The 19,851-nt window shown below is 33.5% G+C and overlaps 2 protein-coding genes and 1 non-coding gene across 3 annotated transcripts; 1 reads left to right on the forward strand and 2 right to left on the reverse strand.

Annotated features, from left to right (window-relative positions):
• Window positions 1-384: 384 nt before the first annotated feature.
• Window positions 385-1,332, reverse strand: LOC124959353 (olfactory receptor 5D18-like). The gene has a single exon (XM_047517865.1). It carries the CDS (start codon window positions 1,330-1,332, stop codon window positions 385-387), a length of 948 nt encoding a protein of 315 aa, XP_047373821.1.
• Window positions 1,333-12,387: 11,055 nt separating this feature from the next.
• LOC124960470 (olfactory receptor 5D13-like) lies at window positions 12,388-13,362 on the reverse strand. Its single transcript, XM_047519250.1, has one exon. The coding sequence runs from the start codon at window positions 13,360-13,362 to the stop codon at window positions 12,388-12,390; it is 975 nt and encodes a 324-aa protein (XP_047375206.1).
• A 1,059-nt stretch (window positions 13,363-14,421) lies between these two features.
• Window positions 14,422-14,494, forward strand: Trnav-cac (transfer RNA valine (anticodon CAC)). Its single transcript has one exon. It is a non-coding gene; the product is annotated as a tRNA-Val (tRNA).
• The last annotated feature ends 5,357 nt before the right edge of the window (window positions 14,495-19,851 follow it).

Consider the following 19,851-nt stretch of genomic DNA (forward strand, 5'->3'; position numbering starts at 1 on the left):
AATGTGAATTTCAAGGACTTGAGAATGCTTCCAAGTGAGGACTTTTATAATCTGTTTGTTCTTTATTTTAAGAACAACTTAAAGTAATGCCATGACATAAGGTGCAGATACCAAAATAAATATATCTTCATTTTTCCTTCCCTAGTGTTCAATGAAGAAATGAAGAAGCATAACTGTTCAGAATATCTACAGATGAAGTAGTGATGAGTGCATTAAATTGGTATGAAAACAGAAAAGAGTAGCTCAATTTTCACACTGAAACCACTCTACATTTAATATTCAATTGATCTAAAGTATAACCATGTATTAACTTCAAGCTAAAGTATCATCAATAAGTATATGAAAAAATTAATGTGGTTAGAACATAAATAAGCTTTTTAAAAATTATACTGAATGAGAATGCAGTTTGGAGTTTATCAGCCTCCTCAGTGTCTCTTTGACATCTTTGTTCCTGAGGCTGTAGTTCAGGGGATTCAGCACAGGGATCATGACTGTATAAAGTGCAATCATCACTTTAACCAGGATCCAGGAGTTTCTGGAGTGGGGCACACAGTAGAGAAGCAGGATGATCCCATGGAAAATGTTGATGGCAGTCAGGTGAGAGGTACAGGTGGAGAAGGCTTTGCGGAGGCCACCCTTGGAAGGCATCCTGATGACAATGACAACAATGAAGATGTAGGAGGCAAGGGTGATCAGGAGGCTACATGCCTCACTAAATATAGAAATGGCTAAATACGCCATCTGGCTGAAGGAGGAATCAGAGCAGGAGATGGAAATGATGGCAGAGTACTCACAGCCAAAGTGGTTCATGAGGCCTGATCCACAGTAGGATAGTTGCACAAGGGAATGTGTGATTATCAAGAAGCAGAGGCCACCCCATGTGTAAGTTCCAGCCACTAAGAAGGCACAGAGCTTATGAGACATAACAACTGTGTAGAGCAAGGCCACAAACCGGTCATAGGCCATCACTGCCAACATGAACATTTCTGTAATCACAAACATACAAATAAAGAAAAACTGTGTCATGCATCCATTGAAAGAGACCGTTCTATCTTCCACAACCAAGATCTCTAACAACTTGGGTGTAAATACACTGGAGTAGCAAATGTCCAGAAATGAGAGGTGGCTGAGGAAAAAGTACATGGGTGTTTGAATCTTAGGATTGATCCTTATGATCACAATTATGCCCAAGTTCCCCACAAGAGTGACTGTGTAGATGGTGAGGAACAGCAGGAAGAGGGGTGCCTGGAGGTGTGGGAATTCTGAGAATCCCACCAGGATGAATGTGAACACGGAGCTCTGGTTTCCTGTGTCACGTACCACGTGTACCATGATCCTTTGTGAAGATGTAGAGAGAGGGAGAGAAAGAGAATAAAATTGAGCATTAGAACTTGAGAATTCAGGAAGGAAGAAGCTCTGTTAGAAGCTCAGTATAAACCAGTGTAAACAAATGTGGTCAGTTCACCCCCATGAGTGGTTCTGCTTCGCTGGTGATTCTTATTAGAATGCTCATTGACTTTTTATAACAGAAAATCAGTTTTATCCTTCAGCATTGTAGTTTTCTACAAAACACAGTAGTACCTATCAACATTATTATTTCCTACAAATATTTCCTACAAAGTATTTGTAAATTTATGTGATGCTTAGAATGTTCATGATAAATATAAATATAATTATGTAAAAGAAAAAAGGCAGAGAGCAAACTCAGGGAATCATTGGGCAGATTGTACCAGTTATCAGGTGATGGAAGGGCACAACCTTTTAGAAGAAGTAGTATGATTTAAAAAATAAAAACTTATTTGTAAGCAATCACAGAGGAATACTCAGACAAACTGAGGTGTTTGGGAGGAGAATCACTAAAGCTCATGATTTCAGGACCTACCTTGGCAAGATAGCAAGACCTCATTTCTGAAACAAACAACAGTTAAAACAAACAAACAAACCACAATAGTAAAACTTAGTATGAAATGTATTTTCCAGACATTCACAGCTGTATATTGATCCATTGAAATTTTACTTCTTCAAGGCATATTCTATTATCAAAGGTTCATAAAACATCCAAGAGCATCTTTATATGGTCTGAACAAAAAAATAAAACAAAACATTCCACTGGTTGACTTGACAAGTGGCTTAGTGGGAACACTTCCCTGGTACCTGTGAGGCCCTGGGTTCCATCCTCAGTTCTGCATATAAACAAATTCTACTGATACCTATGTTCAGAAGAATTATCACCAGCATATAATCTTTTATAAGATCATGAATTCAATCTATCAAGTAATATCCTAAGGAAACAACTGAATATATTCTTAACATTTTCACATTTTTCATGTAACTTACACAGTCTGCTTTTAGTATATAACCTATAAAACAATTATAAACATCCACTATCTATCATCAACTACAAACTACAAAAAAAAAGGTACTACTAAAAATCAGTCTCTCATAAAAAAGAAAACAAAACCAAAAAGTCCTTTTTTTCCCACAACTTTGTTGTGGTAGTCATGAAAAAACGACATAAAAAGATTGAAAAATAGAAACAATATTGTAATCTGTAGGTGTCTGAATATTTGATATTTCATGATACAATCTAAATTAAGGTTCATTTTTTAAATGAATGTGGAGACCCAAAAAATATGATGGAGCTACCTTGTGCTTATCTGAACTCTGAAAATTATTTTTCCAGTCTGTAATAGCTGAGAACCTCAGTTATTACATTGGATCTGCTGCTACTTATCCCAGTATATCATCAACTCTACCACCACAACATCCATTGCATGCAACATCTGGTGGACCTTGGTCAACCATATTTTTTTGATCTCATGTGTTAGCCCAAAGGCTCGTCTTTATGTTTAGTCATAGAAATTACATTTGTTTCACTACAATTATACACGTGAAGACTTGGAGACACAATCTGCTAAGATAGCAAGGAAACTTGTGAAATGCTGACTTTAGTTAAATTAAGTGACCTTTCCAAATATTTGTATGCCAAGATCAGAATAAGATGTGGATCAGTTTAAAAGGAGAAAAATCCTAATTATTTCTGCATATTTTGTGCAGATGTCTTTAGCAATATTACTTTTGTCCTTTCCTTACATCAAAACTCTTGAACTCACATCTAGTTATCCTTCTTCAAAACCTTATAATTGAAAAAAACCATGTGTCTAATCATGATAGTCAATTCTCTATTTAAATATTTATCTTAAGGTGTCATTATCAATAATAACATTTCTGTTTTTAGACTCTAATAACTATGTTTCAGTCTAGTGAATTCAAAAAGGAGAAAAAAAGTTGATTCAATCTTTTTCATAGTAGAGAATTTCCATATGTTTTAATTGGTCTTTCTGCTAATTCCTCAGGATACATTTACATTTGTTTATGCTTTACTTTCATTTATATTTCACAATGATTTAAAAAAATGATCATAGAGTTCACTCAGTACTCTTGATGCATCATTAACCTTTCTGAACAGGTGTCAGCATGAAGCATTCTACCCAAGTCTGGGTGAATTGAAGTCAGAAAACTGCTGTTATTTTCTATGTACCTAACAACTTAGAATTACTTGTGGTTAATTATGTGAAATGAGCTCAATTCATTGCAACAGTACAATTATTCAATAATTTACTGGTACATCACAAATCCCAAGCTTATGCACTTTGAATTTTGAGGTCAAAATTGAGGACCATGCATTATAATTTTATTTAGTGCCTTGTGAATGTCCTCTGGTCTCCTATTGCTGCCTGCATGACCTTCCATTATACTTGAAGGTATACTTGTCACCTGTTTTGCCTTAATTTGATACTCTCTGTCTATCCAGAATCCTTCACTATAATTTCAGTTTCCCTTATTCTTACTGATCATCAGTGATCATTCTGGTGTTCTACAACCAAGTATGATTTTGAAAATGTGTGAAACCTTTTCAAAATATTGTGTCATTTCTACTTTGGAAGAATACCTATATTGTCTAAATCATGTGATTTAGTTTAATAAGTACAGGGACATAAATAAGCATGGGTTACATAAAGATTGTCATCTCACAGTTGTTTTGAGTGCAAGGTGTGCATTGTGTATTTATTTGTTTATAAATGATCAGGTACATAAAAACAATGGGCACCATCATTGCTAAACTAACACCATGGTGATAATTCTGTGAAAACAGTTAGGTGTTCCTTACAGCTAATTAAGCTAAGTACTTGAAGTATTTCTGGGATCATATATATTAATTACCCTTATGTCTAGGGCATTAGATATGAAAAAATAAATGTTTTTGAGAATTTACATTCTGTAGTCCTTAGTCGTAACTGACTTGATGTCCAGTTTGGGCCTCAACTATCCACTCGTTCCTCAATCCAGTCATGTATTAATCTTAATTTCCCAAAGTTCCTAATCAATGTCCAGTGCTTTCTGCTCTTTCATTCATGATCTCATATTGTGTCTACAGTAAATTTAGTCAGGAAAAAGTGAAAAGCAGAGAAATTTGGAAGTGTTTCTCCTTATTCACTTCTGTGAACATCTGTCATTTAGCTACAAGGGTATTTGTGACCCATGAAAATCCATTCCAGCTATACTTTAACCTTGAACCCAACAACTTAGTTGTAATTTACAGTTTTTCATCTCAAAAGCATGAAATCGACACTGTACTATGTGGGTCTCTATGATATTCTCAGGAAGTATTAAATATATTAATTTGTCACTAAATATAATGCTCAAAACATTTTATTGTTTGAAAATTTTACTCTATAAAAATAGTTATTTCCTTTAACCCTCAAAAATGGCCCCAATTTTTCCTCTCCTATTTTATAGCATGTCCTCCTGCAATGACAAGATCCCTAAGTAGCTTTCCCAGGAAAACATTTCTGGTTATCCAAACATCACTGTTTTGATTTGTTCCCTTGTTTTGTTTTGTTTTCTGGCTCAATTTAAGAGTTATCAAAATATCACAAATTTTTCTGGCTCTTATTTATTTTGCATATGTGTTATTACACTATTTATTAAATACTTGGCACATTTTGCTGTTTTATCTGCATATTCATGTTTGTGCATGGTACTTTCTTTTTCCTGAATTCATTAATGTAAAGAGGACAAAGTTTACATTTTATATTTCATTAAAAACCTCTCATATATCTCACATGTTAAAGGACATAGTTTCAAAATCAGTAAAATGGTGCTTGGAACAATGAGAGTAGATTTCCGCACCTTTTATAGCTGAACTTTGTAGACTTTCCTCTCCCTCAAGTCACACAGTTTGTCTTATCACAATATTTTTCTTGATTTTAAAATATCCCATACAAGAAGAATAAAAAAGGCCCAGTATATAAGCAACTCACTAAACCCCAGACTTTCTTGATATATGCCTTTAAATTGCTGGCTTCCTTGTTAATGTTAATGAGCTGATGCACAATCATCCTCTAAATTACAATAATTTCTCTACATTTTTGCATTCCTTTAAAAGCAATGAGTGAGTCATGCAAAATAGAATTCAGTAAAGGATCCAACTCCTGACTTTTATCCAACAGTTAAGCATTATTTAAAGGAGCATAGAAATGCCTTTGATAAAGAAACAATCACTGGATTTGTTTTCCATGACCAAATTGATTGTTTTGTATCTAACTACTCAACTTAGGGGACCCAGACCCTGGAGAATCCATGACAGCTTGTTGTCATGAACTACATGAAAAATAATTAGAGGTAGTTTCCTCTTCTATTAGTTAGAAGATAAGTTCTCTAAATCAGTTATATGTTGATCTTCACATTAAATAAACCAACTTACCTCTCTATATTGATTGTTCTTCTAAAAATAATAGGGAAAAAAAACAGGAAAAGCACAGCCATATCTTCTCTTTTAATTTCAATATAGTTACAGTTCATGTGTGTTTCCTCTATCGTTTGTGGAATATTTGTGTATTTATTTACAAGGAAACATACTGAAAAATATATTATACATCTTTTTATACTCCACTCCACAGATCCAAAGTGATCCTGACTATGCCTTCACTGACAAATCAAAGAACTGTGAGAGGTTTGGAGTCAGAATTGTGCTGCAGATCTTTCTCTTTCTCAGCATATGCCTAAAGCTGTAGCACTGATATTTCAAAAAGAGTTAGCATAATTCACAAAATACTTCCTAGAATCAAGGCAGTGAAGAAAAACAGCGATTCCACAGATTGACACTTTAAAACACCATGAGACTGGTGACTGACCATGACACCTTGAGAAATGCACATATTTATAAGCATTTTGAAATAAAACATGCAAATATTAATTGTACAAATTGAATCATTTGGTGCAGGTAATTTGTATTATCCAGTATAGGCATGCTAAAATTAAGCATCAAAAATAGTTTTCCTTAACAAGTGTGAATTTTTTAAAGACCATGGCTAGGAAAGATTAAATATTGATTTAGATGCTTGAATGCCAGACCAACACCAATACATTTGGTCTGTATTTCAATTGAAGCCTTGGCAGAGATTACATCAATGAGAACCACCGTTAAAGTTTAAACAAAGGATTACTTTAAAATCAAACCTCAAGAAAAAACTGCATTTTATATTTATTTTTACTTTTCTTTCTATTTAACATATTGTTTGCATGGTATATAAACCAAAACTAAAAGAACAAAGGTAGGTGAAACTTATGTGGGCACAACAGCAATCATACAAGTTCTACTTTTGAAATTATTATGCTATGTCCAGCCATGAATATACCACAGTGAATTTTGCTTTTATAGATAAGTTTCAATGGCACAATTTTTCCAGAATGATATGCAGGTTTTGGTTAGGGAATCTGGGTATATGGCTTTAACTTCTTTTCATCATCCAATATGTGGTTTTCTTATAGCTTTAATTCATCATTTAAATAAACTATGAGCATGCTTTTAGATTCTGAAACCCACTCACTGGCTGTATTAATAAAGAAGTAGGATATGTATCACATAAACAGATGGGAGGTACATGTCCTCTGATCGAGTTAAAATGTAGAAATATCTCAATGAGATTCTGTATAGTTGATGATAAGATTTATTTAAAAGAAAGATGTCATCTGGCGAGGTGGCTCACATCCATATAACTGACTCTGGAGGCAGAGGGATGAGGATTGCTCCTTGGAGTCAAGTCCTGGTAACTTAGGGAGACCCTGTCTCAAAATGAAAGATGAAAATCTCCTTGTAGGTCAGTGGTAGATCGCCCTTGAAGAAAGATGTCAGGCAACCAATAGAAAATTGACTTGGTTATACTATGTGTCATTTTCATTCCCACAGCAAATATAGAAAATAAGTAAGTAAATAAATAAATAAATGACAGTGTACTAAAATATATATATATATATATATATATATATATATATATATATATATATATATATAAATGTAGCCGGGTATGGTGACTCACACCTATAATCCAACAGTTCAGGAGGCTAAGGCAGGAGTATCAAGAGTTCAAAGTCAACCTCAGCAAAAGCGAGGTGCTAAGCAACTTAGTGAGACCCTGTCTCTAAATAAAATACAAAATAGAACTGGGGATGTGGCTCAGTGGTCAGGTGCCCCTGTGTTCAATCCCAGGCCTTCCCCTCCTCCCTTCAAAAAGAAGAAATATGATCCAGGAAGTATGATTCAAATTATAAGAAAATTTAAATGGACCCAGTATTATTGATAAAAATATTAGAACAATAGCAAGCAATTTTCAAAAGGAAGAAAATATTTGTTTAAGAAGTAGATTCATCCCCAGTGAAAAGGATGCTAATGAAATAAAATACGAAAGTAGACTTGGATAATAAATCTAGTACACTCAGTCTCAAGAACGTGTGGTCCATATCTTCTTGGAATTTCAATAAATTTTCCATGACAACAATAATTATCAATTAGTGTTAACTTACACACCACTAAATCCAAACAGATTGAGATTGTAAAGACATGTGATATTAATATTTTCAGAAACTATTCCTTTAAAAATATAACAGCAATCCATGTAGATAATTCTTCAGTCGAAAAGATAAGAAGTGCCTCGATTTGATAAAGGATATTCACATGAAAACTAAAACTATGTTTTAGTGAAACATCAAATAATTTTGAAATTATAATGAGATATTATTATCTTTTTTCATATTTGATCACTTATAAATTTTAAGAGGTATAGCTGGTAATACATACATACATTTAAACAAATGATACAGAGGGAGATGCTATATAAGTAGATAATTGTATCATCATCAGAAGACATGACTTTTTACACAAAAAAACCATAAAAATGTAAAGATTAATGTTATACAAATGTTTGAAGTGGCAAATACTTTAAATGCATGAATTTGACCACTATGTTAAATACACGTTTATTGAAAAACACTACTCTATAAATTTGTAAAATTGTACACAATTACACATAAAAATTTCAAAAATCTTTAATAAAATATGTACACTCACCTATGCATTTTGTAATCTAATACACTGGAAATTAAATTGTAATCCATGGTTGACTGAAAATTAAAATCTGAGGTGATTTTTTAAAATATTGCAGTATTCAATAAGTGTTGAATATATCTAAATGGTAAGTTGTATAAGGCATGTGTTTTGAGATAGTGCTATAGGAAGATTTTTTTCAAGTTTTATTTAGTAGAACAAAGAAATATTAGGGAAAACAGGTATCTCCTAATAGGTTAGAGTGAACCTAAGATGTATGGGTATGTTCCCTGTACTCTATGCTACATGGTGGTCAAGAAACAAAGACAAGAGAAGTTCTATATTTTATCTCAATGAGCCGTTAATTGAAGGCAATCAAGTGAACTAAAAAAATAATAGAAAACGTTAGTAAATAAAGTTACATTCATGGGTTATCTTTTATCCATACTAAGTCATCTGGCACTATCAAGAAAGAATGTGTTGAGTTATACTAATTTTCATGAATTTGGAGATTTTGAGTCTAATTTCTCACTCCTACAAGTACCCTGACATATAACTTTCTATTTCTATAAGAGGGAGATTGCTTTCTCTCCACTTGATTTTTTTACTTAACCATGTTATTTGTTCAGACTCATAAAATTTACCACTGGTGATTCAATCAGCAACTTGTAGTATTTTATATTGGCAAAGTTTATTGTAACTTTTACTATGAACAAATACAAGTAGGTAAATGGTCCAGGGAAGATGACAGTCAGACTTAAGTTGAAGGTGAGCTGAGCGAGTCAGCTCCTTCTCAGGCCAAAGCAGTTCAATTCATATCAACAGAACTACCTCGGTCATTGATCTAGTAGTTAAAGACTGCATATTACATTTTTCATCTAGAAGTAGCTGATGATTGAATAACGTGTGTGTATTACCTCGATATTCTTGTTTCACTTGAAGATTATGAAATAAATGGGGTGAAAAATAATTGAGACCACTACATTTTTTCACAAATGAAAATGCATCTAAAATTATTCTAGTCAAATTTTCAAAAATGATGGAAAATTGATGCACAACCACATTGACATGAATGGCAAAATTAGGTGACAGATGTATATTTATAAAACATACTACATTTTCTTATGTTAGAATGTAGAGAGAAAACATGATTTACAATGCCAGTCAGAATGGTAGTTACCAAGATACAAGTAAAAATAAGTGTTGGTGAGGATTTGAAAAATAAAAAAAGAATGCTTATACATTTCTGGGGGTACTGCAAATTGTTGCAACCACTCTGGAAAGCAGGATAGAGATTCCTCAAAAAACTGGGAATAAAACCACCATCTGATCCAGTTATACCACTCCTTGGTATGTATATGCAAAGATGCTAAAATCAGCATACTACAGTGACACAGCCACATCAATGTTCATAGCAGCTCAATTCATAATAGGTAAGCTACTAAACCAACCCAGGTGTCCAATAGATGAATGCATAAAGAAAATGTGGTGTATGTATACACAATTGAATATTATTTATCCATAAAGAAGAATGCCTTTATTTGCTGGTATATGGATAGATCTGGAGACTATCATGCTAAGTAAAATAAACCAATCCCATAAAACCAAAGATCAAATGTTCTCTCTGATATGTGTATGCAAACACACAACATGATATGGAGAGGGGGGAGAATAGAAGTTCAGTGGATTAGACAAAGGGGAATGAAGGGAAGGGAAAGGGGATAGAATTAGGAAAGACAGTAGGATGAATCTGACATAACTTCCCTGTGTTCATATATAAATATGCCACAGTGAATGTCAACATCTTGTACATTCACAATACTGGAATACTAGTTAGAATAAAATATACTCTTTGTATACATATGGACCATATAGACTCTACTGGAATTTATAACTAAACAGAACAAAAATAAATACATAAAAGCCAAATAAAATTTGACTACTTAAAAATCTGAAATTTTAAAGATAGGTAAGATTTTATTTTTGTTTGCCTCCAAAACATTTGATGCCAGCAACCCATGTGGAACTAAATGTGAATAATTTTAGAGGTTTCATCTTTTATGATAAGCAGCTCTTTTCTTACTAGTTTTACACTCTGTGGCACATGTCCTTATGCAAATTATAATTTTTGACAACACCCCCCAAAGTAATATTTCCCAAGATTTAAATTGAACTTAATATTGGTCTGGCAATGACATGGTATAGTAAAACAGAAACCTTTAATATGACATCTAAATCAAATATTTGATATAAGTCTTCTGAGATTCTAAGCAAGATAATTTTAGTTTTTGAAAGTTACTGTACTGAAGAGTAGGGTGAACAGACATCAGGATCCTTCTTGGAGATTTGTCGCAGATTCATGTGCTGATTTGTTATTGAACAATAGCACTACTAGTCTCAGAAGTAATTGGTATCACTAAAGTTATGATGTAACAATGGGTTTTGTAGTCTTCCAGATGCCTCAATTCACATCTTGCTCCTGAGGCTATAGATGGTAGGTAGACCATGGGATGACCACTCTATAATAGACAGGCCACTATGGCTACAAGTCAAAGTTTTTTAGAAGTAAGAACACAGCAAAGAAAAGGACTGTGCCATGAACATAACAATGACAGTATGATAAAGACTCATTTAGAGGAGGTTTGTAGCACCCCAGTTGAAGGCATTTTCATGATCAAAATGAAATACAGGGCACACAATGATCAAAAGCCTGCATATTTCATTAGAAAAGGCAATTGCAAAAGTACTGTTCTGCATTAATTAGGGGACAGAGCAGGAAAAGCATCAACAGGACTATGCTCACAAAGTTATATGTCAACATAGTTGCACCAAGACAAAGCCAACCAAAAGTACATGGATATTAAGGAACTGATGAAAGTCCTAGAGTATGTCACAGTAGAAAGAAAGGTGAGAGCTTTAGAACATTGCAACTGTGTGGAAAGGAGGGTTAGAAACTGCTACAAACCACTCTTAACACATCACTGCCAATATGAATATATCTGCCCCCAAGAGAATGCACACAAAGAATTGCTCAATGCATCCTGAGGACATGATTTCTTCTTCTACAAACAAGTTTTCTAACAATTTGGAAATAACTCAATTAGATTAACAGAAATCCACAGAAGGCAGACCTTCAGAACAATGTTCATAGAAGCACTTACAATAAAAGACTAAAAAGGAAACAATGCCAAATAAAAATAAACAGTAGTGTGAATAAGCTAATTATGGTAGATTCATTTGATGGAACACAATTCAGCAATAAAAAAATAAAGTGTATTTACAAATTATGACTTAAACACAGTTTTGAACAAAATCCTGAAAAATGATGCCAGATAAAATGGAATGTATATGTTAAGATTTAGTTTAAATGCATTTCAAATGCAGAAAAAAATAAAGGTACATGTTCAAAATCCATATGTACAGATTGTAACTGTAAAGAGAAAGATTATGGATACCACAATCTCCAGGCAGAGCAAACAAAGGGAGGGGAAGGTGATTATGTGCCAATTAAATAGTGTTGCTTGTGTTCTGCCTTCACTTTGTTGGAGGAATACACAGAGATCATTATTGAAAAGTTCTTGTGTGTAAGGTTGCCACATTGGGAGAGAGAATGACAGAACACTGAAAATGCAGAAAGGAAATGAAGGGTGAGGAGGGGAAGAAAGTGAAGAGGAAGGGAAGGTTGAAATAAAAAATAAATACTTAAGCTCTAAAATATCGACTGCGGACATCATAGAGGACCACGGTCTAGCCTACTACATTTTAGTTGAGGCAAAAGCAGGATTACCTTTCTCTTTTTTCCCCTTCACTCATAAGTGATAGTTAAAGTATAACTTGATTTGACAATCATATATATATATACATATATATATATATATCACAATCTCACAAATTCTCTAAACAATGTCATAGCATTATTTGAAGAGACAATTGAAAACAATGCAATGTTGAATGCACGCTATTTTGAAGTTGGAAGAGAAACACATGTATACGTGTAACTATCATGAGTGAGAAAGCACTTTTAAGTGCACTAACTTTCTCAAGGTCTCCTTGACATCTTTATTTCTTAGACTGTAGATGAGGGGGTTTAGCATGGGGATGACCATGCTGTAAAACACCGTGGCAAATTTGAAGAGGAGCAAGGAACTTTTAGATTTGAGCACACAGTAGAGAAGGAGGATGATCCCACGGCAGAAGCAGATGGCAGCCAGGTGGAAGCCACAGGTAGAGAAGGCTTTTCTGAGGCCACCCTTAGAAGGGATCTTGATGACTGTAATGACTATGACGACATAGGAGGTAAGGATGATCAGCAGGCTGCAAACCTCGTTGAACATACAGATGACTAAACAGGCCAGCTGGCTGATGGAGGAATCCGAGCAGGATGCAGAGATGATGGCAGAGTACTCACAGCAAAAGTGATTGATGATTCCAGAACCACAGTAAGATAGTGCCAGGAGAAAATACGTGAGCGTGGAGGAACAGATTCCGCCCCATATGTAACTTCCAGCCACCAGGAGAGCGCACAGCTTTCGCGACATAGCAATATTGTAGAGCAGGGGGTTACAAACAGCCACAAACCGGTCATAGGCCATCGCTGCCAAAATAAATGTTTGCGTAATGACACATGTGCAACCAAAGAAAAACTGTGCTATGCATCCTTTGAAGGACATGCTTCTGTCCTCCACAATCAAAAGGTCTAAAAGTTTGGGTGCAATTGTGGTGGTATAGCAAAAATCAACAAAGGATAAATGGCTGAGGAAAACGTACATGGGAGTGTGGAGTTTGGGTTTGATCCTGATAATCAATATCATGCCGAGGTTTTCCAGCACAGAAATTGTGTAGATGGTCAAGAACACCAGGAACAGGGGCACCTGGAGCTTTGGATATTCTGAGAAGCCCAAGAAGACGAAGGTGAAGACTGCACTCTGGTTCCCCTCCTGCATCTTACTCTTGTTGGAGGAAATTTGAGAGTTCATCCTGAATAGCTGAAAGAGCAGAGAGACTGGTGTCATGAAAAGAAAGCAGAGGAGCATGTCTCAGGACATCGCAGAGCCAAGGTGGCTAAGCACGCCTGCCAGTGGGGATCCTTGCAGCAGGTTTCACCAGATATTCCTTGTTTTTAATCCAGTCAGGGAAGAGGGCAGATAAGCATTCCTGAAGCTTCATTTGTACTGAGCAGTTCTCTATGGATATTTTAGTTTCACTATTCCTAGAAACATCCTGTCATCAAAGTTGCTTAGAAATTTCCTTTGGTCATCAGAAACTGATCCATGTTCTCTAGTAACATTGACACACGTTTCTCAGTGCTGTTGTTACCCTTTGGCCATCTGAAAAAGCTCTAGTATCTAAACAATTTCACCTCTGAGGAAAAATGCTAGGCAGTCTTTTAATTTTCAGAAAATTATCATCTTGTTTATGACGGTGTAGTACTTCATTTCACTCTATATGGCTATTTATCTGTCTTTCTGCCAGTCTCTCTCTCTCTCTCTCTCTCTCTCTCTCTCTCTCTATATATATATATATATATATATATATATATATATATAACATACATTTTACTATATATCATATATTTATTGAATATATATTTATTATATATTTTTAAAATGAAAATATTATATTTCCCAGAAATTCAGACCAGTAAAATGTGCATTAACTTAAACCATATAAATTTTATAATCTCTTGTATACAGAGAAATTATATATATATAAACTACATATAAAATATTGTATACATGAGGCACTGGGTTCAATCTGCAGTACCACATAAAAATAAATAAAGGTACTGTGTTCATCTACAACTAAAAATAGTTTTTTAAAAATTCCAATTAACAAAAAGCAACTTTTGATGTTGGATATGAAATACTATTATATAAACACATGTAATAAGGATTGAAGAATATACCAGAGTTTGGGTTCACAAGCAGAAATAATTCTAACATTTTTATACATGAAACCTGGAGCAATATTTAGTCTGAACTGTAAAAAGCAACTTCCATGGACTTTTCTCAGTTATAAAAATCATGACCTGGGCTGGGGATATAGCTCAGTTGGTAGAGTGTTTGCCTCACAAGCACAAGGCCCTGGGTTCAATCCCCAGTACCCCCCAAAAAATAAAAAAAATAAAAAATAAAAATCATGACCTTCTCAATATTTTACCATGGCTAATTCACCCTATAAACAGTGCACCCACATCAAGGGCATGGAGTCATTGGGTTGGCTCATTTTCAAATTCCTGTATTGCTCATGTGGTTGAACAAATTGTTCTTTTCAAATAAAGAAATGATTTGCTTTGTTTGGGGAATCCTTGCAGATTTGGAAGGCTGAGATATAAATCACTATTTCTATCAGAAATCCCAGAAATGTAGACCAATCTATAAGATCAACACATGATGCAGAACTTGAGTTTCATTTTTATGGGTGTGATATAATTAAGCAAGTCAAGCAGTTTAAGTCTGTGGAACAAGATTGGGAACCACTCCAAGGTAGGTGGAAACACAATGATCCTTCTGTGTTAACATGGTCAGTAATATTTTCCCTTTGTTTCTTAAAGTTCACATCTGCAGAGTTCAATTTGGGCTTCGTTCTGTCCATTGGGATGTTTTAGAAAAGGCCCACCCCTGCACATGGTAAGTCCCCATGTATCTAATTCCAAGAGCGAGTATTTATTGCTCTCACCTTTTCCTGGCTAAGGGTGCCTAGATTACTCAGTGGCTCCTCACAAACCCATGTCTCCAAACTCTTTCATACTAATGTCTGAATTTCCTTTAAACTCTTAATATTGTACTGTGCTTTGACCTTTTGGGATGACAGAGCAACTCTCAAAACTAAAGATATTCTTCCTCAATAAAGCACAATTGAAATCAACTGTGAGTATTAGATAATATAATTAGATAGCCCTAAGCCTGTTTATTGAATTGTCTATAAAGGGACAAATCCAGCACATATGAACCATTTTCATAAGATTTTAGAGTTGAATATTTATACCCACTGTGTATAAAGCACTGTCTGAATCTTCAAATCTACCTGAACTATGTATTTCCCCTTTTTTCCCTTCAAGTATGCTTCCTTTTAGTTGGTCATATAATCCTGACATCCTTCTGACAGATTACCAATATTTCAAATATTGGTAATGATTTTGTTGATTAGCCAAACCTTGTTTAATAGGTCATTTACTGGATCTTCTTAAAAATATGTACACCCTTGTAAAAATCTTAGACTTCAGCTCAGATCCCCATACTTGGAAATGCTGCCTCAGTAGCCTATGTGCGTTTGGTTCTGAGAAACTGTTCATGTTCTCTGCACCTCTTCTCCTTATCTATACAAACATAGAATCTACAAGCATTACATTATCCTTATTATTATCACTACTGTCACTGCCTCATTTACATGATAAAATGATATATATGGGATATCATAAATTAGAAAATGAAGTTAAAGCATCCAAAGGGCGTATTCTACATTGTAGAGATTGTCCCCAGGATTCAGTTTTTTTTTTTTCAATTCTTTGTAAAGATGTCATTTTAAATTTACTCATAATTTTAATGAATGAAGAAAAATTCTGTAATATAGAGCCAGATATCATTTCAGAAATCAGTGTACACCTATAGGGAGTAAGAAGTGCAAAAATTTTGGCAGAGTTTTTGTAAAAGCAGTACTCTTTGTTGATTTCATTCTGAGTGCTCCTGTGGTCTTATTTACAAATTTAATCCAGGATCTCCGACCTTCAAACCTAGTTTCTTATTCAGTTAATAAAAATAATGTTACAATGAACAGAAAAAAAGAAAAAAAAAAAACTAAGTTCTGGGGACATTCCCTAAATGTGGAATAGTCCTGGATGTTTTCACATCATTTTCTAATTTGAGATGCCCCATATACATTATGGTATCATATAAATGTATTCATGACACTAATAATAATAATGATAATAATCATGATGACAAAAATATTAATAATAATTCAATACCTGTGGGACTATTTTATTTGCATATTTAAGTAGAAGAGTTCAGAGAGCACTAATAACTTCCAGAGTCACTTATGAAAAGGCAGCTGAGTCAGAATTTCCACTTAGGTTGACCTAATACAAAGTCTAATCATTAATTTTCTCTTTTATTCCCTGCTCCCTGTCTTTCTCTGGTTCCCTCCAGCTCCCTTCTCATCTTGGCTTCAGGCTAAGAAAAACAACTTAGAGCCAAATGAAAGACCTCAAAATGTGTTCTCAAGGTAATGCCTAGCTCACATATAATCAGCTAGATAACAAGGGATCCTCAGGGGACCTGTCTACTCCCACCCTGTACGATTAAATTTCAATTTTACATTACTGTGGTGCTCAAATCCTTATACATTTACAAAATGATCTTTTCACAAAACAACTGTCATCTAAGAACTTCTGTGTGATGACCGATAATCTCTACAGTAGCTTCACACCCATAGGCTACTGCAGTTCCTTCTTTTTACCCATCATTTTTGATCCCTCATGCATGCACTTTTTTATGATTCAATACCTTCATCAAAATATCTCTTCCAAATAGGACAACAAATTTTCCCTCAAATCCTAAGAACCATCACCTCCTAATGTCAAATTCCAGGGTACACTCTTCCAGAAAACTTCCATGATAAATAGGAACTTCACAATTAAACTGTTCAGATTTGCTTCCACCCACATGGCTTCAAAGTAAAAAATTATACACAAAGCACAGTATTTTTCCTCTTAAATGTTATAATCTCTTTAAAATCTCCCTATTAAACATTTCTAAAAATTGAGAATGGGTAATCAGCATTACATTAATATCTGTCAGAGTTATTAAACATTATTAAAGAAAACAAACGAAGTTTAAGACAAGATCACACCTAGGTCTTAAAGATGTAGGAAAGAGAGTTCAATACCTTGAATGCTTATTCTCAGTTGAAAGAGATAGATACAACTGTCACTAGGCTAAAAACATGTTCCACTGACCAAAATAAAATTTATAATGTTCATTTATAGAATTTCCCCCATGAAAATCATAATATAACACATAGACTAAATAATTCAATAGAATCCAGACTTATTTATTGAAGTCTTCTTTTATTTAACAAATTACTAAAAATTATTTCTCAAAAAAGTTGCTATTTTACAAATTGTTCTAGTTTGTAATTAGGCAATGAGAATTTAATTCAAAATATTTACCATGGAAGGTACCAAGAATATAAAAAGTCTCTTATGATAAACAAACCTGGGCATCATAGAGTCTCTATGTGTGTGAGTCAGACTTAGAAGTCAAACTCAGGCCTCATTTTAAGTATTTTACCAGGAACTGCCTGACCTTGGGGAATCATACCCTAGAGAATCTTAACCAGGTGTTTTCCATGAGTATCAACAAGACAATTTGGAGAAAATTTCTTATTACTAATTTAAACTATAATTAATTTAAATCACTAAATCAGATGGGAAAATTGAATGTTGACCTACTGGTCATTAGAAAAATACAATCAACCCATAATACTAAATCCATATTTTAGAAAATGTGTTATCCTTTATTGAAAATATGAGCCTTTGGAATTCAAAAAAAAAGAAAATCACATCCTGCTTTAGTACATACAATTTTTTTTTTTTTTTATTTTGGGGCCTTGCATTTGTTTTTGCTTTGTAAATAACGGTGATATCTGCATATTGATCTAATTTGTGCCTCTTTGACATTTTCCTCCCATGATTTTCTAATCTATTCAAACTCACATTGCATATGCATTTTCAATGAAGTTGTTGATAAATGTTTTGAATAAATAATTGTTTTGGCAAAAAAAAATTATCAGTCACTTTAAAATGATATATCATTAAACATTTATGTCAATGGTAGCATATTTGGGGAACTCTACCAAATAAATGTTAATGAATAGGACAGAATATGTAGACAATGATTATCTTGAATTCTGCAGAGAATATTTTCTTGATTTCAAAGAAATTCATGATATTAAATAATATTTAAAACAGTAGAAAAATATATTTGTCTAAGTCAGAATTCAAACTTGCTCTTTGTCAAAGGCTATTAGTAATGAGAAAAGTAAACCACATTGTGAAAATATTTCATGGTACACAACTGAGAAAGGAGTAATTTTCACAATGTACATGAAATTTTTCAGATAAATAAATCACAAATAATTCAAAATGTTGGCAAAGCATCCTACATAGGTATTCAGAAGAAATAAAGCAATAAGCACATTAGATGTGCCTTACCTCAATAGGCATAAATATTCAAATTAAAGTCACAGTGAAATATCTACAATAAATGGATAAAAATAATGACTAATAATACTGAGTGCTGATTAGGAAGAAGATGACAATTCTCTAACTTTCAAACATTACTATTAAAACTGTAAATTGATAGGACCAATTTAAAATATTGAGATCTAAATACATGTGCAATTTCATTACAATGAGCATATTTATGTGCAGCACAACAGAATATATTTTCTAATTTGGAGCATGCCAAATGTCCTTCATTCTATATGGAGTAACAAAAATATATGGAATATTCACTTGTTGAAATATTAGATAGGAACAAAAATTTTAAAATAATAAGTTCATGCACCAAAATGAATGATTTGTAAAGTTATATTGATAATTTATAAAAGTAGGATACATGGATTACACACTATATGACTTCCTATAATGTTTGAAAATTGAAAATATTAATTTGAGTTTTTAAAAGATAGTTAATACCAATAGAAAAAACTAGTTCATCTTTATGATAAAAGTAATATTTTCACTGTTGCTGGGAGTCAGGAGAAATGGCAAGTGATTGGCTTTACTTTGCTGGTAATATTCCATCTCTTCACCTACTTGAGAGCTCAATGGGCATTTAAACATTATCTTATAACAGATTTTTAAATTTTACTGACAATATCTGAGTGTCAATTACTACATTTTTTCAAAAAGAGAACTTTTCACTATAAATGTAATAGAAACCTATAAGATAATTCTAAGGAGCAGAGGGAAATAAATAGACATTTTATTTCCAAGGAACATAATAATTAATCTCTCATTAATAACTTTTTGTAAATAAAATGACCATATTAATGTTGCATTATTAATGTCCACATTGATTACAATGATGAATCAGAGAGAATGGAAATGAGTAAACTGATCTATTTTAGAGACATAGAAATGTAATTTACAGATGTTCAAGGAAGAAAATGGAACATAATTAACATTGACTCCTTTGTTTAAGCAACTGAGTGAATATATAAGGCAATTTACTGTTAAAGACATACTTAAGATATGAGTTTATTGTGAGAATGTATGATCAAAGATATAGTTTCTTAATTACAATGTCATGTCCCACAAAATAGAATACAAGTATTGTTAGAAGTAAGTACAAATTTTTATTGCTATCAGCATTAGTTCAGTACATGTCATTGAACTGTAATATATTGCATTGATTCTTAGAAAATGGGTGATACATATAAACAGTGGTTCATATTTTCAA

This window comes from Sciurus carolinensis, chromosome 11 (genome assembly GCF_902686445.1).
Source record: "Sciurus carolinensis chromosome 11, mSciCar1.2, whole genome shotgun sequence".
Classification (NCBI taxonomy): domain Eukaryota; kingdom Metazoa; phylum Chordata; class Mammalia; order Rodentia; family Sciuridae; genus Sciurus; species Sciurus carolinensis.